Source organism: Athene noctua, chromosome 17 (genome assembly GCF_965140245.1).
Source record: "Athene noctua chromosome 17, bAthNoc1.hap1.1, whole genome shotgun sequence".
Lineage (NCBI taxonomy): Eukaryota > Metazoa > Chordata > Aves > Strigiformes > Strigidae > Athene > Athene noctua.
In genome coordinates, this window is record NC_134053.1 from 3,968,726 (window position 1) to 3,990,628 (window position 21,903).

The following is a 21,903-nucleotide window of genomic DNA, read 5'->3' on the forward strand; positions in this document are numbered from 1 at the left end:
CTCTTTTGGGCCTTATGCGTGGTAACCTTTTAACTTCCCCTCGGTACTGGCTTTTTTGCTCATAACTCCCTGAAGCGAGCTAAGGGGGTAAAGCCAAGCCTATTTTGTTAATTCATAGTACGATCCCACCGCGGCACCAGGGGTCAGTGAGAGATGACGCCTTTTTCTTTGTTGCCCGAGGGAAGATGATTACTGAGCTTGCTTTGCCCTCTAGTGGCAGCCCGCGCAGTTTCAAGGCAAACTGGGTTGCTTTGTTTAATATGTTTAAATATTAAAAATATCCAACCCCCAAAAGCTGAGCAAAACCACAGTAAAGGTGTTTCCAGCGCTTTCCCAAGACATTAGGAACAACGTTGCTCAATTACTGCAAGAAGGAAATCATCATTAGTAATTTATGAAGAATTTTTTCCAGGCGCATCCTAGCTGTGGGAAAGAACAGTGTGAATTGGGGTGGAAAAATCAGACCGGTGTCTGCCAAGGGCTCCGGTGCTCTTCTGGGGAGCTTGGTGTGGATGGAGAATTTCATTACAGAGTGTCCAGCTAATGGCAGCTGGTTGCAGCCTCGTGTCCGAAGGCGTTTACAGGGAAATGGTGCATTTTTGGTTGCCTTTCCGTGAAACACCTATGTACGCCTTGTGAGGGAAGATGACGCAGAGCTGGGTTTCTTTTGCCTTTTCTCAAAATGCCTGGTTATGCGGAAAGCTGTCACAAAATGAGGAGAGGGCGGGCTGAAACACCGTGCTGCCTGCCGGCACCTCCCCTGCAGCCACGCCACATTCCTGTCCTGCCCGCTTCTGAGGATGAGGCCATCCCGCCGGGGTATTTCTTGCTGAAGTTGACAGTGTTAGGTTTTGTGGTTTTTGTCTTTTGTTTTTGTTTTTGTTTTTTTTTCCTGTTGTTCTTAAGGAAAGAGATAAGTTTTCAGTTGTGTCACCATCCTGAACTGGCTGATTACGTTGCTGTTGGAATGCCCGAGAGCCAAGGAGCGCCTGTGGCTGCAGATAAGGCTTTGGTGGGCAGCATCCCCTCGCTTACCCCAGCCCCCTGCCCTGAGTGCACACAGGTAGCTCTTGTTAGATAAGTCTTAAAAGGGTTAACAGATAAGAGGAAAAACTACTCATAAGTTGTTGCTCAATATAATTGTTCTACTTAACGTGGAGCACCGAAGAGGTGCTGTGTGGCAATTTCTTAATTTTTATGATGACATCCACACCAAAGAGACAGTCAGCACCGCTTGATCTCTCTGCCCTCTTGCCACAATCATACCTTCCTGATTTTGGAGTGTATGTACTAGACCTGAGCTCCTGCCCAGGGCTTCAATGCTGTTTGGGCTTTTCTGGGGCCGGCTCTGTGGTTTCGCCATCTTTTACCTGCCCTCGTTACGGAATAGGGGGATTACGTGAGAAGGGTTTTGATGCTCAACCGTGATATTTGAGCATTCTTTTCTCCAGGCGAGCTTTGAGTATGGAATTAATAGGAATCAATTTCAACCAGGGAGATTTAAGGCAGACATTGCATAAACCAGGCTGATCATCTCGCAGAGCGGGGTTCTAGGTTCAGGGGTCCCCCGGGTCCCCGCCGCGCAGTGACGGGGGCTGCGCGCTCCGCTGAGAGATGCGGGAGGCAGGCGGGGCGGCGCTGGGAGGTGCCGATGCTCGGCTAGACCGGGGGGTACGGGGATACGTGTCACCGGAGCGGCCCCTCCGGTCCCGGCGCCCTACGCACGTGGCGGGGCCCGGCCGCGGAAGGGCGTTCCTTGCCGGGCCGCCAATCAGAGCGCCCGTTGCCCTTCGCACGGGCCAATCAGCGCTCAGGGGGGACGCACATTTAAACCTCGTTCCCGGGAACTGCGGCCACCTCCCGTGTGACAGGGAGAGGGCGGGGCGCGACGCCGCGCGCCAATCAGGGCCGCGGGAGCGGTTATCGGCACGCGGTTAAGCCAATGGGGTTGCGGAGGGGAGCGCGGCGTCTCCCTGCGGAGCGGTTGGTTTTCGACGGGGGAAGCTCCTCGGGGACCGTCGGGGCAGCCGGGCCGCGGGGGGCCGCTGGGCGCCGGGCAGCGCCGCCGCCATGGCGAAAGGTGCGCGGGCGCGGCGGCGGCGGCGGGGAGGGGGGGCGGGGAGGAGCGGAGCCGGGGCGCGGCGCGGCGGCGGGCTGCCGCGCAGGGCGGGGGCCGGGCGGCGTGGGGTATCTCCGCGGCGCGGAGGCTCCTCCCGGGAGGCGCGGGGCGCCGGGGCCGGCGGGACTCCTCCCCCGCGCGGTGTGCGCAGCTCGCCGGGAAGGGGCTGGGCCGCCGCGGCTCGCCCTGCCGCATCCAACCCTTTAAACATGGCGCAGGCCGCGGCGGCCGGGCGATGACCGCGGGCGGCCGCGCCGGACGTGGCTCAGGCGCCCATCTTCTCCCTTTGCTCCTAGGGAAGAACATGCCCAAGGCCAGGGCGGGCGGCGCGGAGAAGGCGAGCCCCGAGAGCGCCGAGAGGAAGGGCCCTGGCCGACCCCGGGCCGGCGGGGTAAGCACTGCCCGGGCCTGGGCGGGCGGAGCGGGGCGGGCGGCTCCTGGGGTCTGCTGCGCCTTCCGCTTCCCCCCGCGGGGCGAGCGAGCCGGCGGGCGGGCAGCCCCGGGGAGCTGCGTGGCCCCGGGCGCCTGCCTTCTGGGGTTCCTCGAATCATTCGGAAATCGGTTAACTTTAAGTGGAATCGGACTCTTTCCGCGTTTCCCCGTGCCCTGCCGCAGCTGCCGTGCAAGCGCGGGGCGCTGCCGGGGCTGTCAGCGAGCAGCCAGGCCCCGGGCTCGGCAATCCCTCCCTGCCATCTTCCTGCAGTTCTACGGGCAGTTGGCTGGAGGTTGATTGTCACTTCGCCTTTCACCTCCTCGTGGAAAATAATTGTGGCCATGGCATCAAATCCCAGAGCTCCTCAGCAGCCCTTCAGGTGCTCTGCTGTGCTGAGAAAAATCTCTGCTCTCGAGGGTCTCAAGCCTGGCACAGACAAAGACGTGGCAGCCGCGACTCTAGCGCCAAGAGCGCAGCAGGCAGAGAGCTGGGAGCGAGGGGAGGAAGCTATTAGAAAAATAGTTGTTCGTTTCCTGTTAATGGTTTATTCGAAGCCAGAAGGCTCTGCTGGCAGGTGGACTGCTGCAGTTCACAGCTCTGGGCTTTCTCTGGAAATACCCACATTTAAACTCTTTGCTAAATCTTGAGAACTTGGCAGCACAGGGTTTGCAGCTTGCGATTGTTAAAACGGGCTGTTTTCCTAGTACTTTGTCCTTAACCTCCCCCCATTTTTTTTAAAATAACCACATCTTGTCTTTCATAGGCCTTTCAGAAATATTGGGGGTCAGGTAGTGTAACTGACTTGCTTTTTCTCAGGCTGTTCTACTGTATTCTTCATCGTTAGTAAAGTTTATTTGTGGAGTAAGATTTGAGCCTTCAACTGGTCTTCTTTTGTATGTGAATTTTGTATACCTTATATTTGTTATTCATGACTACGTTAATTATTAAAATCATCCTATGTATTCTGTCGTGTGCTTTGTTTACTTTTTTAGTGTTTGTGTGACTATGTATACTGGAGTATTTGTTTAGTCAGCTATATTTGAGCTATTTTTTTAACTGATGGCAACCTTTGTGTGTTTTTCTAAAAAAAAAAAAAAAGATGCATGTTTTTGTTGTTTTAACTGGCTTGCAGTGTCTGCAAACTGCTTTTAGTTGAGTCAAACTATAGCCAAGAAAAACTCATTTTGGCCAAGTTGTATCTGCTTGTCCAGACACTTGAATTTCACGATTGAAATCTGTGTGTCCTACGTACGCTGCGCAGTCAAATTTGATGAGGTGGCAGGAGACTGTAAAAGCAAAGGTGACATGACTCGACTAAACTTTGCTAAATTTGATACTGTTGGTATTCTTGGAGCCTGAGCCAGTGTACAAACCCTGGGCTCTGTGGTGTTCGACCATGCCAGAGGATTTTAGCATTTTCCTGGCTGGACGTAAGCGCTTTGCGTGGACTCCTTAATGTTTCTTTTGCAATGAACAACTTTTACACTTTATTTTATGAAATATAACGGATAAAAAGATAATGTTGTGAAGCTCCCAGACTTCACTGAGAGGTGTCACTCAAGGTAGACTGCAAAACAGGTTCCTGTCTTCTGCATTGCTCAGTAGAGCATATAATTAACTGCTGTAACATTTGACACCTCATGAGAGTCTTTGGGTGAGCTCATACCTCTCTGGCTATGAGAGATATGTTCTAGGCTTGGGCAATTTTTGCTGTGTGATTTGTATTTTTTTCGCTTGCGCTCTTTGAGGCTGCCTTCCTCCTGAGGAGCTCAGGGTTGGGTGGGGTTTTTTTAGCACCAGAGTTCATACTGTGAAGCACAAGGCGGAAACTGGAGTCAGTTATGACTACCCCATCCTGCCACATTTCATATGAAAGTCCTCTTGGACTGAGAGTTTGCATTAGTAAATATATCAGAGTGCTTACCACTGTTATGTTTTCACATAGAAATGGCAACAGCAGCAAGGATGATGCATTAACGCAGCATCATTTGCGTTAGCACAGTCAGCTCTCAGCCCTGGTCTTTGCAGTGTGTTGTGGATACGAAGTTGAGGTTCCTGGCATCTCTGTGACATACTGATTTTTGTGTGGGTCTGTTTTAGGAGAATGTGTTTATTGGTCAATCCAAAATCTACAGCTACCTGAATCCTAACAAAACTCCTGGTGCTCGCCCCCCACTTCAAGAGGAAAACTCTGTCATGTATCACGAGGTGAAATGTCAGGGCAAAACACTAAACGAAACCTACAGGAAAGGAGACGGTAAGATTGGTCTTTGGAATGCTTGACTCATTAAATGTGCTCCCCACCACCCCCAGGTTGGAAACTTTAACCCACAGTCAGGAAGGCCGGGCAGCTCTTCTGGCCCAGTTGCCTTCCCAATCCTACAACTCCATTGGCTAACTGGAACTCTACAAAGATGAGGGTGTCCTTATCCTTTTCAAAACTTAAGTCACATGTTTACAGGCAATTTTTCCTCTGTTTTTTGCTTGTCTTATGTTTGTATTGTCTCTCTGGATATAGAAATCTAATGCTTGTGTTGTCCATATGCCCTAATCTCACTGCAGTTCTATTACTACTGATTCTTCAGGACAGTGTTTGGCAGTTTATCTAATTTGGGGGCAGGGATGTGTCGCTGTTTTACTATCTACAATTATTACTAATAATTACCAAATAATTCTATAATTTGCCTACTTTATACAAATTTATATAAAGGCAATTCAAAGTCAAATCGGTTATGAGGTAGAGGTACTGAAAACAAGACTAAGAAACAATTCTCCGATTTTCTGGATGAAATAAAGACAGTGAGAAGGAGGAGCACACACTGTGGATGCTGGGTGCCAGGCTTCATAGATGCTTCATGGTAGTGTCTAGAAATGGGAATGCTTCATGGGTTTGTGGAGGGGAAAAAACACCTCACTGCCTCGTGTTTAAAGGTGCATTTAATAACCTTGGTAACTTGTCAAATCATTTTGATGTAAACACTTGTAAGTCCCACTCAACACAAGGAGTGTCAGGTTTTCTGGAAATTTAAGGCCTTTAGCTCCTAATTTAGCTCCTCAGTTTTGACAAGAAAGTGAAGGCTTTAGCTTGTCTCACTGCTGTGGCCTTGCAGGTGTGCTTCATTTCTCCGGTGAGATTGAAGCATCTGTCTCAGCAGATGGGACTGTTAAACCTGGTGATTTACTTTTAAATAAAAAACTTCATTCAACTTTAAGCCATGCTTACCCACCTCTAAATCAGTTAACTGAGGAGGAGGAGGATGTGGTCGTATCAAGGTAGGGTGCATGCAACCAAGAAAATGTTGGGTGTGGGGGTGTGTAGCCTTTTTGTAAGTCCCAGCCCTTTAGCTGGTGTGGATTTTGTCTGAGTGGTGTTCGCTGCTTGGTAGCAGCACCTGATAACAGCAGTGCAGGATCCAGAGGGGCTTCCTGTCCCTCCTCGGTGCAGGATGTTGATTAGCTTATGGCAATTTGATAATTTAGTAGGCCAGATGCAAACTGTGCACTTGTCTCAAACACTGCACTGAAGGTGCTGCATGTTCAGGTTTGGAAAACTCTGAGTTGCAAACCTTACGTGACAAAGTACTTGGGCTCTGTTTTACCCTTTCCCTTTCTCTGCTCACCCTTCCCTCTCTACTGTGTGTACTGTAGCAATGACTACTCAAAAGTGGAGTAACAGCCTATCTGGGCTAGCAGAGAGACTATATCATTCCCTTCCTCTTTCTCCTGTTTGACAGACCTAGAAACTTGGACTAGAAATCACTGGAATTCATTTAAAGCACTCTGCTTTAATTGAGTTGATCCTAAATTCAGAGCCTTACTTTATTTTCCTGTCACCAGAAAAAAAGAATGGTGGCAATATAATTGAAGGTGCTATGAAACCAGAAGACCAGAAAGATAAAGAAGGTGGATGCAATACTTTGGTGCCCTCCTCTGATCAAAACCAAGAAACTGTAGAAACCCAAAAGACGCCCCTGCCTTCAGACTGTGCTGATGAGGTCAGTGCAAAGCCAGCTCAGAAGAAGATGGTTAAAGCAAAACGTGGACCAAGGAGAAAGTAAGTGACTGCTGGAATTGTAGAAGCCTTGCCTCTGTGTGTCCCTTTGTACCAGGAGCCTTTGATCTGCATTTTTTCCTTCAGGGACTACAGTCAGACCTGTAATTAATGTTACTCTTTGTGTTGTTTCCTTTTTGTAAGTAAATGGTTGGGTTGGAGGGAACAAATATTAAAGGAGATTTCTTTGGGTTTTTTAAGAATAATATGTTTGGAAATACGAAATAGCACCCAAAGTATTTATCTGCCTTGCAAAGGACTTTTGTTTCCTTGAAAACAAGGCTAGTGTATTTTCTCTCAAGTGAAATACTTGCAGATGACCTATAGAAAAATAAATTAATGATCCCTTAAGACCTACCTTTCTGTGGACAAATGGGAATGTATCTTGTCAGAAACAGAATATTAGATTAATTACAGTTGGAGGCTTCCTGGCCGAGCTGATACTCTTTCTCATGATATTGGAGTAATGTGACCCTAACATTAATGAATTCCTTGCCGAGCAGTTTTCATAACCTAAATTTTAGAGTGCCTGCTGTCAGGGCACACAAAGGGCTCCAGACTTGTAATGTGACCTTCAGTTGGTTTCCAATGGCATCACATTCTTACTGTTGAAGAATTAGTACTAGAGTAATGGAAATAGGGTGGGGAAGAAAAGGGCATGTAGCTTTTGGCTTGAAGTGACAAGTGCTAATAAGAAACACTGTTTTATATTGATCACCTTTCAACATATCAAGCTGAAAATAAAAATTTGTTACAGATACCTCTTTCCTAGACATGTAACTTCACAAATAGTCTGAAATACGTGTGTTCTCTATTATTCTTACTCCTTAGAACACAAGGAAGAACACCAAATCGAAAAGTGACAGATTATTACCCAGTCAGAAGAAGTTCCAGGAAGAGCAAATCTGAATTGGAGGTAGCACTTCTTGTTAAAGTAACATTGCTTCTAATTGCTGGTTAATTGAACATTTGAAGAAGTGTGTAACTTTCTGTGAATGCTTTCCACTGGCCAAATACAAACAGCATTGTGCACTGGAAGTATTGTTACAAACATGCTTAAAATTTGGAAATGCTGATCCAGTTCTTCAAGGACAGAATTGAGCTCCTCATATATTTTGAGGGGCTGAAATCTTGTCTCTTTAACATTCAGTTTTGCTAGAATTTTGGGATGGTTTGCAAAAATGAGTATCACTGGCTAATAACTTCCTTTCAGCTATAGAATAAGCTACAAAAGCTATCAACAGTATTGTGGTTTTGTTCTTGTTTCTCCTGCAGACAGAGGAGAGGAGGAAAATAGATGAGCTAATTACAAGTGGGAAAGAAGAAGGAATGAAGGTAACTGCTATGTGAACCTGAGCAGCCATGTTATACAGTATCTTGCTGTTAATTTGTTTAAGCAGAAGATAGCAGAACTTGGTGTCAGAACTGCTGCAGTTCCTTGAGAGTAAGATGAAAGTGCAGCAAAACTGTAACACGCTTGTCTGTCTCTTTGATGGGCAATATTTGGCTCTGAAGAGTATGTATGTGCAGCCTCAGTCATAAACATTGAGGGGGTTTTATGGTCTTTACTGAAAATGCACTAGCTCCCTTCAGTATCTCATTTCTTGGGTTAGCTCCCAGAAATGGGGTTAGATAGAGCATTTTAACTGTCTTAGGTTTGATAGGTAATGCCCATATATACTGTCTGTAGGGTAACAAATTCTCTAAGCCTGTTTACAGCCAGTCGCTGTGGGTCTTCATTATGGTGCTTAGGATAAGGGGTTGTGCTGGTTTTCCTCCCACCGCTAGCAGATGCTGGTTATTGGGACCAAGTGCTTACCACTTGGGTTACTTGGATCACCCTTTTCAGAATTTAAAGCAGAAGTAGCTCCTGGAAGTGCAGAAGAGCTGTGATTCTTGAAAAGCAGCAGCCTGCAGTTAATGCTGTCGCATCTGCAACAGTGAGAGGTGAACTGTCTTGGAGTTGTCCAATTTACAGGGGGAAGCAGGAATAATAAAGCATACTGGTGGCTGATCAATGTAATTTCTGTGCTTGATCTTTCTGTTCCTTTAACTTTTTGACCTGTGCATGCTGATGGTGGTGGTGCACCTGAAATGGAAAAGGTTACTGCCTCAGCTAATAGGTGGTTTGAAAGAAAAAGTGGATAACTCTTCTCTGTGTGGGGTTTATTTAAAGTAAGTCTTAGTTCTTTGATTAGAAGACTATCAAAATACCTGGTAACTCGAGGTGTGCCCCAAACTCATCCTCTTATTTCTTCCACAGTGCTCTGCATTGTGCTTCTACAGTTTTTGTCTGCAATACACACAAATGTCCTGCTGCAGCATTTTTTAATGACAAATCACTCATTTCCTAGTAAACAGCATATTTGCAGTCATGTAAATACTTTCTAATTTCCCAGATGATTTTCTCAACAGATTGATTACATCGATGGCAAAGGGAGAGGAGTAATTGCTACTAAGCATTTTAATCGAGGAGAATTTGTAGTTGAATATCATGGGGATCTCATAGAGATCACTGATGCTAAAAAGCGAGAAGCTGTGTATGCTCAAGATCCATCCACAGGCTGCTATATGTACTATTTTCAGTACCTCAGCAAAACGTACTGGTAAGCTTCTCTTCCCTTAAGTGTGATAATTGAGTGATAGAAGCTCTGAATGCTGTGAATTCTTGTCTTGGTTTCATACAAAATTTTTTTTAATGGGAACCAGGAATTGGGAAATTTTTTTGGAGCACTGTTTCACGGTCCAAGAGCCTCCTGTACCTCTGGGCTAAAAGGAATGGTAGGGGACACAAAGCCCTGTTCTCTGAAGTACAGCACAAGCTATATGGATTGTTGTATCTGCTTGGGTGAGACTTCTAGCTCTGCCACGGATTTCTGCCAAAATTTATTCTTCTGTAAAATTAACTACTTTTCCTGAAGTGAAGGACTTTGAAAAGTGATATGGACAAACTCCCTGGAAGGGAAACATTTCCGTCAACTGTCTTTGGTTCCCTCCTTTCTCTAGTGCCTGACACCCACCCCACGTGCACCCTTTATTGCTCTATTTGCTGTTTCATTTGCCATAGACTTCAGTTCTCTCAAAGCAACTACTCAGACTACATTCTTTGCTCCCTGGCTGATACTACTGGATACCAGTGTGTGGGTCACTTAACCTGTATATTAATTACCTTGAAGCATCCTATATTCTAAGTGACTTGCAGTCTAGATGCCATCATGATAGTTGCCATAACAATTCTTTTTTGCGGTGAGAGACACTAGAGCTTTAGCTTCCAGGTTTCTGGAAGCTGGGCATGTAGTAGTTAGGCATTCTCAGCCTGCTATGTGAGCAGAGACTCTTGCTGGCTTACTCAGTGGATACTACTTAGCTTGGACACAGCTTTCCTGGAGGGTTGGTTTTTAAGGTATCCAGCCTTTCTGGTGGTGTTCTGCATCTGGATTCAGCTATTCCTCGTGAACAGGCAGCTCAAAAACATAGTCCGAAGTTGTCTGGGTTCTAAGCTAATTTAAAAATATCCCAGAATGGTTTTGGTTTACCTACATTGCCATGTTACGTGCTGTCTGTTTAATCATGTGAATATTCTGTAATGTTCTGGTTTTCCTTCATTTTTCAAGCCTTGTCTGGATTCCTCATTCTTTATCTGATTTTGTGCTTTGGTTTTTTTGTCCTCAAACGTGACTGCATGATATGCAGCAATCCTGCATTCTGTTCTTGTTCTTTTCAGTGTTGATGCTACAAAAGAAACGAATCGTTTGGGAAGACTGATTAATCACAGCAAATGTGGCAATTGTCAAACAAAGCTTCATGACATTGATGGTGTGCCTCATCTCATACTGATAGCTTCCAGAGACATTAAAGCAGGTGAAGAACTGTTGTACGACTATGGAGACAGAAGCAAAGCTTCCATTGAAGCTCATCCATGGCTGAAACACTAATTCATCTTCTTTGTTTGGGGTGATATTTTTTTTTGGGGGGGGGGAGGGAGGGACTGAGTGCTCTCCAAGGAGTCAGTGGATTATTTTTTTTTTCCTGTCCTCACTTCCCTCTGCTTTCTTAGTGGACTGCATATGGTGTTTTGAGCTCCTTAAAAACTACCTTTTTGCTTTGCAGTATTTAAATACTTATTACAGTTTTCCAGGCAGGCTTGAATAATTGATCTTAGATTGCCAAAACTTTTGTATCACGAATGAAAACCCTCCCTAATATTTGACTACTCCTGCATAGTGACCAGTGCCACTTGAGCATGCAGTCAAAGACTCGCACAAAAACAGTCACTTGGGTTGTGCTTCTGCTTTTGCAATGAAATCTCACACTCCACCTTGTGGGGTGATGAACTTGGCATTAGCTTTATGATAGCAGATGTACTTCTGTACTCTTGACTTGTACATCCAGTGGCTTGACTGCTTGTCAGACGGCTTTTTATGACCAAGTGCTGACAGGCTTCTCTGAGGTGGATGCTACTTATCATTCTCAAATAATTTGTGGTAGGGATCCAGTTCTTCCAGTGTCGTATCTCGTGTTGGCAATGAACTTTAAATGCACTGACACTGAGGGAAATGGATGGTCAAATTGGCTGCTTTCTTCAGAGAAATGACTCCAAGCCAAATGAGGATGGATTTTTGATAGACTGGGTTAAAACCGATTAGAATGGTGAAGATAGACCGTCACAGTGAGAATCAATGTTTGACATTACTTATTTTCTAAAATTTAAGATGGTACCTTTTTGTAGTTGATGGGTGATTCTTGGAGGTGTCTCTCCCAGAGGATTTTAAAGAATTAAAAGAAAAAGCACTCTCCAAAATTTTTTTATTATCTTCCTATGCTAATTAGCCACATCAGAAGCTATTTATTTACTGTGAATGCTTGAAGTAGAGCATAGCAGTTCCAAAAACAGGAGTCATCTTCATATGCAGCTTCCAACTGTAATGATGGAGTTCATGCAATGAAGAAAGTAGATTCCTTATTGCCTGGTCCTGTAGGTCTGTCCAGCGTGGTCTGGTCCCACTGTCTTCGATGGGAGCCGAGTGCTGAGCATCTTGCAGATGTTTGTAACGTTACTGTTGGAGAACCAAATCTGTGATATAGGCGGGCAATACAATGCAGGTCCTTTATGTTAAAGATGAATTCTTACCAGTTGGGATTTTTGCCAAGGCAGGCTTGGCACGTGTGTAGATGCAAATGGCTGTGAGCCGTCAGCCACGCTTGCTGCTGGAAGATGTCAGCAAGGGATCTGTGGCTCTCTTAATGTCTTCTGTTCCTCATGTCTTGAAGGCTGCTGCTGTTCCAGCTAGTGCCCTCTAGGACAATCTTATGTGCTTGCCTATATGATAGGTCAAATAGCAACACCATCCTGGTTGTATGCTCCAGCAGCAAGAGAGGTGGCTTAGTGATGTATTTTTTAAATTAAAAACTTGAAGACAATGTCTCTGTAAAATAAAGAATATATTTATTATTAATGAAGTGGCTGCTATAGTACCTGTCTCCATTGCAGATCATGAGCATTTTGAAAGAAAGCTGTGAAAATCATTAGCCATTAAATGCTTTATATTATTTACTACTTAACACAAGGCGAGCTCATCGGAGTCAGCCTGTGTATTTTTACCATTTCTGAAGAATTAACTGGAGACCTGTTACCTTACATGTACTGAGTTACAGGTAAGCTTCTTTGGCTGACTTATTTAAGTTGACACTGATTTTTCTCTGGTCTCAGTAATAGAGACTACAGCAGTGTACAGTATCCTGTTTTACTAGAGTACTTCCTTAAGTCAAAATTGGAATAAAGTGCTTCTTTTTGTATTTTATTTAAATATTTGCTTGTTCTCTATCAGGTCAAATAGCTTAAAACCTCTGTTCTTCCGCATCACTTTTGTAAACAAGAAAGGGGGAAAATCTCTTCCTTATTTTACATAAAAATTGTTTTCTCTGAAATGCTTAACTGGTAATCAAGTAGCACTGCATCAGAAGATGGTAATAAAGCTGATGTTGCACTGAGTATGTATCCTTTACTTTTCTAGGAACTGATATCTATATACATCTATATCTGTATATCTCAAAATGCTTTTCACAGAAACATGCCATTTGGATTTTTATCTCTGTGCCTTACAGGAAGGTTTCATCTTCTAACAAGGTGTAAAGCACTTAGCAGGGAAGGATGCTTTTGGGCTGGGAGATGAACTGCTGTCCTCAGGCTCCTGTGGCTTTGCCAGAGGTGGTAGGTTGCTCCGACAGGACTGTGGCCTCCTCTGTGGCAGCCATAGCCAAGGATTTCATTCCCCTTTTGAGAGGGAAGCTGTGCAGCTCACTTGGCACCAGAGTGACTGCAGTTGTGATGGTTCCAGAAAGGGTAGCCCAAAAAGGTTGAGGTGTTCTCCTGTCTACTTTAACTGGTGAACTCCCACCTGTTTTTTTAATGAAGAACATCTTAAATGCTGAACTGAAAATTGCAGTTTTCATGGTTGCTGTCTTCAACTAACTGCGAAGAGTGGCCTAGGGCTATGTTACAGTCTTCTGTGCCTCCATGGCAGGCTGTTACCTCTGCACAGCTCTGTTTAATTTCTGCAGTTCATTACCTGAAGTTGTTTCATTAAGACTTGGTAGCGTGATTTAGTGTGTTTTGAGGCATGATTTTCCACTCCTTTTTAAAGGAGGTAGGAAAATACATCCCTGGATAGAACACAGAAGAGGATGTTGTTCAGAGCACACATAAACATGTTTTCAGCTTGGAGGTGCAGCCTGGCTGTTGCTGATGCATGACTGGTTTTGGTTGAATTTTTTTTTTTTTTTTCTCTAAACACAAAGCCTCTGCTAAGGAAATGCAGTAACTTCCTTCCCTGCTGCCATGCTCTAGAAAATGCAGCGTGGGGACATGGCCAAGGCTTATTAAGATTTTTGAAGAAGGCAAAATAGCAGTTTTGTGTTCTGGCTGAACCAACTTGCTTAGGTCAGACATTGTTGATGTTGCCTTGCTAACGTAAGAGTTGCTAACAAATTCTCTCTGAAAGGAGACTGCAGTTGTGCCTTCTGCTAAGTCACATTTGCATTGTGCATCTGAGCAGATGTGGGAAGTGTCCTATATTTTTCATGCTGCTGGTGTGTGAGAGGGAATCAAAAGATTTCAGAGCCTGCTTTCACTTCTGAGGAGAGTAAGATCATAGTTTGATACCTGTCACTGCTCTTTTTATGTCTGTTCAGACTTTTCTGCTCTAAAAATTCTACTTTTCTAAATGTGGAACCTAATTGTTATCTTTCAAGCTTCTTTTTCTACTCCTCTATTTGCCCTATATGCTTTCACTAGTGATAAATCTCATTACTGGGGCTAATACACAGCTTGTGACAGTTGATTGAAAGAACAGAGCTTATGAAAAATACAACTGTCTACCACAGGAGACCTTTAGCTGTCAGAAATGAAATGTTTGGTGCATCTGTTCCAGTCTGAGCATGTCTGCACCTCTGAAAAGACATCAGCCTGAGCAGAGCACGAGGCAGCAGCTGTGCCCTTCTCCCCCATCTTTCATCTCAACCCCAAGCAGCCACTCCTGGGCCCTACTGCCTCTGTGTTGCCCATCTCACAGAACAAAAAGCAGTGCTGGGTGTTTTTTCAAGCGGTTCTGTGTTAGTGTAAGATAATTATGTTTTGTGGCATGGCAGCAGAGACTGCAGTCTGAACCGGTCCTTCCTTTCCCTTCTGCCTGAAGGCACTTGTGAGTGGTGTGTAGCTCTTCAAAATATCTTCATCTCGCAAAATCAGTTGGGCCGAGCGTTTTGATAGGTGGACAGGATAAATAAGTGGTAGTACAGATCGTCACAGGCTCTTTTAATAAGAATAAAACCCACCTCTGTATAAAATATTTATTTTCTACATGTCGGTAATGTGGCAGGAATCTAAGAAATACAAAAAGTGTCTGAAACAGTTTCTAAAAAGCAAAATAAAATCTATTCTGAAAGAATATTATACAACACACTTTTTTATGAGATTGCTTATTCTCTACAGTAGAAGTGATGCTTTTTCTTCCATCAGCGACTCCCCTACCACCTGAGAGACTCCTCAGGGCCATGTCTGGAGTGGTTCAGCTCCCAAGGATGCTCATTTTCCATGTTTAAAAGAGAACCTAAAAAAAACACCAAACCAACAAGGAAACAATGTACAACTGGAAAAGAAAGAGCATGCAGTGGGATGGCTGTGTCACTGTGTTCTGCTATTTTGGGGAACTTGAGGGATGCAGCCTGAGCCTGCGGGTACTGCCTACAGCTGCTTCACACAATGTGAACAAGCCCCCAGGGACAGCTGGCGTGTTCCCACAGCAAAGTCTCAACGTGCTAGCAGGGGAGGCAAGCAGTGCATAGTTTTGCTCTGAAATGCTTATTTTTCCTAGAAAAAAAGCAAAGCCCTGCTTGCCTGGGTGGAGGTTGCCTTCCTGTGGAGTGCTTTTTCCACAGGAATAGGAGGAGTTCTCCATCAGGTTTTAATTTTACAGGGAGAGGAGGAGAAAACAATGCCCAGCCAGCTAGGCTAGGTTCAGCATTCATCCCTGAATTCACAAAGTACGGAGTGTGCCCTATTCTGCCAAAAAAGATGCAAACTTACAGCCGTTTGATGATTGTCTTCTCTTCGCTGTCCTTGCTGGTGCCAGGGCTGCTGCCTCTGGCTTCTTTTTCCAGTTCCTCAGTTTGGTCCCTTCTCTGTGAGATGATCCCACTGGGAAGAGAAGAGGCTTTTGTTTATTTTCTGTGGTTTTGTGCATAATGTGGCACTGCATATGTTAAACCCTTCACGGGGCAGCCTAGGATGTGGGTGAAAGGCTGCTCACAGGACAGGGATGGCAGCCTGGCCTCTTTCTTGCAATGAATTGCCCTTTTTTCCCTTAAATGCCACGGTGTAGTTTTACTTAGGCTGTGCTTTAATGAGAACACTAATAAAAGCTGACTTCTCCTGAGAGGAAGAATGGCAAATTATAACGGGAGTGAAAGAGAAGTGTAATTAGACATTGGATTTGTACAGAAGTCTGAAGATAACAGCAGGGTGAAGGCACAAGTGGTGAATTTCTGCACGGGTGGGTCTGTGGTACTTTCAGCACAGCCACGAAGGCTCACGCTGCGCAGCTGGGGACAGATGGGAGATTCCCAGCTTCCCTGTGAGGCAGGTGGCTGTTCCTCCTTCCATCCCAGAGGGGAGAAAAATTCTTTGAGCTGTAGATTTTCTCATCTCCCTTCGATGCTGCTCCACTCTACAAGGCTGTAACCGCCTACTGCAGGCAAAAGCTTCGGTTTGACTACAGGATGTTTCCCCTGCCTGGAATCGAGTTAGATTTTACCAGCTTGCGTATTACACTGTGTTTTCACAGCACGCCAATATCCTGTCCTGAGCTGACCTCAGTTCTCCTGAGAGCCAAGTGGATCAAAGCTGGTGACTGTGATGGCTGAAAGCAGCTAAGCAACACTCATCTGATGAACTTGGAAATAAAATACAGGAGAGTATCTAGAAACTGTGTGACATCAGGCATGGGATAATTCTGAGGCAGACTCTCCTCCTAGAGAAATGGGACTATGGACTGTTTGGTGATGCTGTAGATTTCTACTATCTGCACGATAATGTCTACTCAGAAATCATGATTAAAAAAGCAATCCCCAAACATCATCAGTCAGTTTAAGCCATTCTCTGCGAGGACATTGGTTACCTTGTGCTATATAGAGTTTATTTCCAATGTACACAAGAGATTTTAGAACATACGTTTATTCTCTTCCCCTGCACCACTCTTCTTTATGGCCATACAATTACAATTAGGATTTTATGTGAATATTGAAAGGGAAGATGGTTTTTGGCTTAAGCTGTAACGCTGTACGAGGAGATAACCACATACAATTATGTGAACTGAAAAGCAGCCTTGACACATTCTAGGTGCACAGCGCTGGGACTTAAATCACTCAAAAACTGAAAAAAATGTACACTGTTAATTTTTAACTTGGGCTGTAATAAGCTGTGTAACACAGCTGGGAAATCAAAGCCAGAAGCCACTCCACTGGCTGCACAGCAAAGGCAGGCAGCTGAGCTGGGGCAGCGGGGCCCCACTGTGCCGTGAGAAGTCTGTCCAGCAGTTTGTAAACTGACTTCTTGGATTTAACTTTAACTTTTTGGCTTAACCTGCCTCTTTTAGACAAGGCAAAGGGCAGGCTTACTGTATCTAAGAGGTTGTTGCTGAGATATCTCAACTGAAATCTAATGTGCTCAGGCACTTTCTGTCTGAATTAAGTAGTTTCTTGCCCCAAAGAGTTGATAATGCAACCTGATGATGAGGGGTGGAGGTTGGGGGAGAGCAGCCTTGGAGCTGAATTAATTTGTAGCACCAAGAGCAGGACCCTTCCTGCGTCCCACCCTTTGGCTCACAGAGTCTCCCAGGCTGGTCCCTTCTAGAAAAATGAAAATCCTTCCCTGAAAGCACTTGTTTTGCACAGTTCAAGTGCCTTACACACCCTCTGTTAGCACTTTTAAAACGCCACCCCCCCCAGCTTATCTTGAATGACGATGAAAGGACTTAATATTCTGCTTTTTAGATCAATGCCATACCCACCGTGGGAGCAAAGGAGCAGTAGATACGCTCACATCCCCGACGGCAAGCTGGAGGAGGAAGGAAATTTTGACTAAAGCTGAGATGGAACCCCCCGTGCTCTTTGGTGGCTTTAGACAAGAACAGTATGTGTGCAACTGCTGTGACTGCAGAAATTAAATTCATGGGCACGAGAACCCAGCTTGGAGGTGGAGTGGGAGTAACTGTATGTAGGCTTACAGCGGTATGGTTATGGGAACAGGCTGCAAACTGCACAGAATAAAAGGAAGTTTAGTTTTAAAATTATGTTGCATAGAGATGTCATCATTCCTCCATTTTTCTTTGCTCATTTGTAGCCTCTTGGGAGCACGGATGTCTCCTACACATCTGGACAGTGCCTAGCCCAATCCAGATGCTCAAACCTGCAATACTCTGATCCGGTAAGCTCCCCAGACAAGAAGTAATTGTTATTAGTTCTTTGCTGACTTTATGATATACCTCTTATAGCACTGTAGCTCCTCTTGCACCACAAGAAGCTGAGCTTTCAGCTGGTTACGCTCTTGCAATACATCTCGCAGCTCCTGTAACGTGAACCGGGGGCGGCTGGGATCTGTGAGGTCTATTACCATTTTATCTGGTCCAAGGCTGAGCTGAAAAATAAATGGTGGCAGTCATGATCTTGTAACCTGTCAAAACCAGAGCACTCAAGAGTAAAAAATCTGAGTTTTACAAATATTTAGTAATTCTCAGAAGGACTTCATCACAATGCTGATTTTTTTAAGCAGTTAATTATACTTTTTCATCTTACTTTTGGATTCCCTTAGTGTCAGCATTTCCCAGCCAAATATAGGGCCTAACTGCGACAGGCTCTGACCACAGCTAAAAGCAAAGTCTTTGTCCCAAAGAGTTTGCAATCTAGTTTGCAAGAAGCTGCTTTTATCTGCTTTTCTGCTGATGAGAGAAGCTGAGCAATCTGTCACACCAAAACTCTGTGGCAGAGAGGTGAGAATGGAATTTTCCCTTTTAAAATTAAGACCTTTATGGTAACGGCTTTTTTTTTGGTCACAGACATCAGTTCCTCTTGCACAGAGTAACAAAGCTTTAGCATTTGCATAAACGGCAAGTTGCCTTTATGGGACCGGTGCTATGTAAGAGCTGTACGACGGTGGGTTTGTGCTCTGTGAAAATCTGGCTGCCCGTGTCCGAAGTCCTCCCCCAGCACTGCGCGTTGCTCAGAGCGTGGTTGGTCGCTGCAGCCGAACGGGAGTGAGGAGCCACAGCCCCGAGGATCAGGGAACGGCTTCAAGGCCGCTTACAACGAGGAGAAGCCAAGCCAATTCTCTGAGACTCCTTCTGCTGTGATAAAAGAAACTGGTGACTGCGGCACAAGCCCCCTCAGACCCACCTGGCCTCAGGGTGGGTTTCACACCCCGCGCGTGGCCAAGTGAGGCCACCACCTGTGTTGGCACATGTGCCACCTCGCAGGGCCGAGCCGCCCCGGCCACGCTGCGCTGGGCGATGGGCACCCACCTGCTGGGCGCCCCCTCGGGCCCCCTGAGCCCGCAGCTCCTCCACCTCCCGCCGCAGGCTGTCCCGCTCCATCCTCAGCTGCTCCTCCACGAGGCTGCTCTCGCTCACCAGCGCTTCCAGCATCTCCAGCACCCTCACGATCCTGAACTGCAGCCGGGCCAGGGCGGCGGGTACCCGCGGGCCGGCGCTGAGCTGCAGCAGGTCGCGGCCCACCACGGAGGAGATGTCATAGACATCCCCGGCCGTCAGCTGGAAGGGGCTCTTCTCCAGAGCCTTCTCCGGGCCGCCAGCCCCTTCCTCCTCCTCTTCCTCCTCCTCCTCCTCCTCCTCCTCCCGGCCCTGCTGCATGCCCGGCGCGGCCCGCCGCTAACTTCCTTCCCCGGGAGGCCGGGCCGGGCCGGGCGGTGCTGCCGGCGAGGCCCGCGGGCGGAGCGGCCCCTTCCCGCCCCCGGCGGTTTCCATGGGGGAGGTCGCGCCGCGGCGGCGTTTCCCGCCCAACCCCTCTGGAGCCGCCCCCCCGCTCCCCCCCGCCCCATCCTCGGGGCCGGGGAAGGGCCGCGGGCGGCTCCCGCCGAGGCCGAGCCCTCGCTGTGCCGCGGGCGGGGCCCCGGCGCCCAACCGGGCCGGGCGGAGGTAAATGCATCGGCCGTGCCTCAGCGCCACATTCGCCAGGAGCCGGGGCGAGGCGGCTCAGGCGGCTGCTGGGAGCGGGGCCGGCGCGGGGGGGGGCTGGCGGCGCTCCGCCGGCCGGGCAGCGGGGCGGAGGGCTTCAAACCGACACCGGCGGCTGCCCGCTCCCCCCGCGGCCCGGCGAATCGGCCCCCGCCGCCGCCAAGAGCCGCCGCGCCGGGCGAGGTGAGGGGAGAGGCGGCGGGCGGGGCCCGGCGGGCGCGGAGCCCCCTCAGGCCGCGGCGGGGAACGGGCCGGGCCCGCGCGGGAGGGACGGAGCCGGGGGGCTCCCTCGGGCGGGGGACGGGGCAGGGCCGCGGGGTGCCCTGGTGAGACCCCCCGCAGGGCTGCGTCCGCCTGGGGGCCCAACATCGGGACACGGACCTGCCCGAGCGGGGCCAGAGGAGGCCGCGAAAATGCTCGGGGGGCTGGAGCACCCCCCTGTGAGGACAGGCTGAGAGCTGGGGGGTTCAGCTGGAGGAGAGAAGGCTCCGGGGAGACCTTAGAGCGGCCTCCCAGGGCTGAAAGGGGCTGCGGGAAAGGGGGGAGGGACTCTTGATCGGGGGTGTAGGGCTAGGATGAGGGGTAACGGTTTTAAGCTGACAGAGGGCAGATTGAGATTAGATGTAAGGAAGAAATTCTTCCCCATGAGGGGGGTGAGGCCCTGGCACAGGCTGCCCAGAGCAGCTGTGGCTGCCCCCTCCCTGGCAGTGTTCCAGGCCAGGTTGGACGGGGCTTTGGGCAACCTGGGCTAGTGGAAGGTGGCCCTGCCCGGGGCAGGGGGTGGGACTGGATCGCTTCAGGTCGTTTCCAGCCCAAACCGTTCTGTGATGACATGGCTCTGCCCCAGGAAGCGAACTCCTCCAACTCCAACAAGCACCGTCTCCGGTTTATTTAAATTTGTCACATTTTGGGGGATTTTTTAACTAAAAATAGGGTACATCAGGTGTTGAAAGTGCTTCTCGCACTTCCCCCTCTTCTTCCTAAAATATCTGTGAGTCCATGCGATGCATTTTTTTTTTTCCCACTAGACAATGAACGACTGGGCCCCCATAGCGAAGGAGTACGACCCCCTCAAAGCTGGGAGCATCGATGGCACAGACGAAGAGCCCCACGACCGCGCCATATGGAGGGCCATGTTGGCACGCTATGTCCCCAACAAGGGAGTTACGGGAGACCCCCACCTCACCCTGTTTGTAGCAAGGCTCAATCTTCAGACAACGGAAGAGAAGTTAAAGGAGGTCTTTTCCCGGTACGGAGACATCAGAAAGATCCGTCTGGTTCGAGACCTGGTCACAGGATTTTCCAAGGGTTACGCGTTTATTGAGTACAAAGAGGAGCGTGCTCTCTTGAAGGCCCACAGAGATGCCAACAGGCTGGTAATCGATCAGCATGAGATCTTTGTAGACTTTGAACTGGAAAGAACTCTCAAAGGCTGGATTCCACGGAGGCTTGGAGGTGGTTTTGGAGGCAAAAAAGAATCTGGGCAGCTACGATTCGGAGGACGGGACAGACCTTTCCGAAAGCCCATCAATTTGCCAAACATGAAAAATGATTTCTATGGAGAAGGATCAGGAGAGAAAAGAAACTGGTCTCGTGAGGGAACAAGGGACTGGAGAACAAGGGACCGAGAGCATGAAAGGAGCAGGGACAAGCGATGGCCAGAAAGGGAACGGTCGTGGACTTGGGGTGAGAGTGAGAGAGAGAGGGACTCCAAAGAGGAGAGGAGCAGAGGGAGAGAGAGGAAGGACAGAGACAGGAAGGACAGGGAGAGAGACCGGAGCAGGGAAAGAGATACCAAGAAGCAAAGAGATGATGATAAGCATCGATAGGTGACAGTGCCTTGCCGTTGGGGTATGGTATCTCCTCTCACATCCACAACGTTCCCGTTGCAGATGTTGCCTTCAGCCTGGGGCTGAGCAGCGTTCCCAGAACGAGCTGTGGTGTTACTGTCCTGAGCTTGGGACTCTCCCTGCTACAAGTTCTCTGTCAATTGATTGCTGATGCAGTTAAGATACATGTTGAGTTGTTCTTCAGAGAAAATAAACTTTTGTATTAATAATTTTGAACTGGTGAATGCTTTAAGAAATGCCCCACGTGTACGGGCATCCCGCTGACACTGAGCACACACCTCATGTGACACCCACCTGGCTGCCTGGATTAGGGTTCATCAGAGCGCTCTGTATTTAATTATTTATGTGCCAGATGTCCACACTCATTTAGTGAGACAGATGCTCTTTATGAAATAGTCACTTGTTGAAGAAAGAGTAATAATGGAATAGTGAAAAACTAAGCTTCTGAAAAACGTGCCCCAAAAAATGCCACTGGGAAGTGTCTTTATTTTCTTGAAGAGGCTGGGACAGGGGAGCTCTTTGGTAATAACTGTGTCCTTAACTAGCTCTGTGAGGTGAGGGAGAAGCATGGAGTAAGAAATGCCTTTTTTTAGGTCAGGGAGAGTGTAATTCCCTTTTATTGGAGGAATGTGCACTCCAGAGCAGTAAGCGGGTCGGGAAACTCCTCACGTCCCCGATCAGGGCACGGATGATGACTGAAGGACGGT

At 47.6% G+C, this 21,903-nt stretch overlaps 3 protein-coding genes across 6 annotated transcripts; 2 read left to right on the forward strand and 1 right to left on the reverse strand.

Moving 5' to 3' along the window:
• The first annotated feature begins 1,969 nt into the window (after positions 1-1,969).
• KMT5A (lysine methyltransferase 5A) lies at positions 1,970-12,579 on the forward strand. 2 transcript variants are annotated; one of them, XM_074920820.1, is made up of 8 exons: positions 1,970-2,080; positions 2,416-2,510; positions 4,653-4,809; positions 6,390-6,606; positions 7,435-7,519; positions 7,879-7,938; positions 9,019-9,209; positions 10,328-12,560. In XM_074920820.1, exons 1-8 carry the CDS (start codon positions 2,071-2,073, stop codon positions 10,536-10,538), a joined length of 1,026 nt encoding a protein of 341 aa, XP_074776921.1. In that variant the 5' UTR covers positions 1,970-2,070; the 3' UTR covers positions 10,539-12,560. The 2 variants fall into 2 exon arrangements, with proteins under 2 accessions (XP_074776921.1, XP_074776920.1); XM_074920819.1 differs by lacking the exon at positions 1,970-2,080 and having other exon boundaries at positions 2,192-2,510; positions 10,328-12,579.
• Positions 12,580-14,461: 1,882 nt separating this feature from the next.
• RILPL2 (Rab interacting lysosomal protein like 2) lies at positions 14,462-19,022 on the reverse strand. The gene is made up of 4 exons (XM_074920826.1): positions 18,675-19,022; positions 17,643-17,794; positions 15,188-15,298; positions 14,462-14,711 (listed from the first exon to the last, which is right to left on the reverse strand). The coding sequence occupies exons 1-4, from the start codon at positions 19,020-19,022 to the stop codon at positions 14,687-14,689; spliced, it is 636 nt and encodes a 211-aa protein (XP_074776927.1). The 3' UTR covers positions 14,462-14,686.
• A 179-nt stretch (positions 19,023-19,201) lies between these two features.
• SNRNP35 (small nuclear ribonucleoprotein U11/U12 subunit 35) lies at positions 19,202-21,399 on the forward strand. 3 transcript variants are annotated; one of them, XM_074920825.1, is made up of 2 exons: positions 19,202-19,307; positions 20,375-21,399. In XM_074920825.1, the coding sequence occupies exon 2, from the start codon at positions 20,378-20,380 to the stop codon at positions 21,173-21,175; it is 798 nt and encodes a 265-aa protein (XP_074776926.1). In that variant the 5' UTR covers positions 19,202-19,307; positions 20,375-20,377; the 3' UTR covers positions 21,176-21,399. The 3 variants fall into 3 exon arrangements, with proteins under 3 accessions (XP_074776926.1, XP_074776923.1, XP_074776922.1); XM_074920822.1 differs by lacking the exon at positions 19,202-19,307 and adding an exon at positions 19,320-19,529; XM_074920821.1 differs by lacking the exon at positions 19,202-19,307 and adding an exon at positions 19,603-19,786.
• The last annotated feature ends 504 nt before the right edge of the window (positions 21,400-21,903 follow it).

What these genes read in the sequence shown, in the direction of transcription:
- SNRNP35 (XM_074920821.1), top strand. Translation starts at nt 19,760, where the DNA reads ATGCTCGGGGGGCTGGAGCACCCCCCT. An exon ending in GGGGGCTGGAGCACCCCCCT is followed by an intron (nt 19,787 to 20,374) that starts GTGAGGACAGGC and finishes TTTTCCCACTAG; the next exon opens with ACAATGAACGACTGGGCCCC.
- KMT5A (XM_074920819.1), top strand. Translation starts at nt 2,355, where the DNA reads ATGACCGCGGGCGGCCGCGCCGGACGTGGCTCAGGCGCCCATCTTCTC. An exon ending in AGAGCAAATCTGAATTGGAG is followed by an intron (nt 7,520 to 7,878) that starts GTAGCACTTCTT and finishes TTTCTCCTGCAG; the next exon opens with ACAGAGGAGAGGAGGAAAAT. An exon ending in GGAAAGAAGAAGGAATGAAG is followed by an intron (nt 7,939 to 9,018) that starts GTAACTGCTATG and finishes TTTTCTCAACAG; the next exon opens with ATTGATTACATCGATGGCAA.
- RILPL2 (XM_074920826.1), bottom strand. Translation starts at nt 19,022, where the DNA reads ATGCAGCAGGGCCGGGAGGAGGAGGAGGAGGAGGAGGAGGAAGAGGAG. An exon ending in GAGCTACAGTGCTATAAGAG is followed by an intron (nt 15,299 to 17,642) that starts GTATATCATAAA and finishes TTCTCTTCCCAG; the next exon opens with TGGGATCATCTCACAGAGAA. An exon ending in AAGACAATCATCAAACGGCT is followed by an intron (nt 14,712 to 15,187) that starts GTAAGTTTGCAT and finishes TGTTTTTTTTAG; the next exon opens with GTTCTCTTTTAAACATGGAA.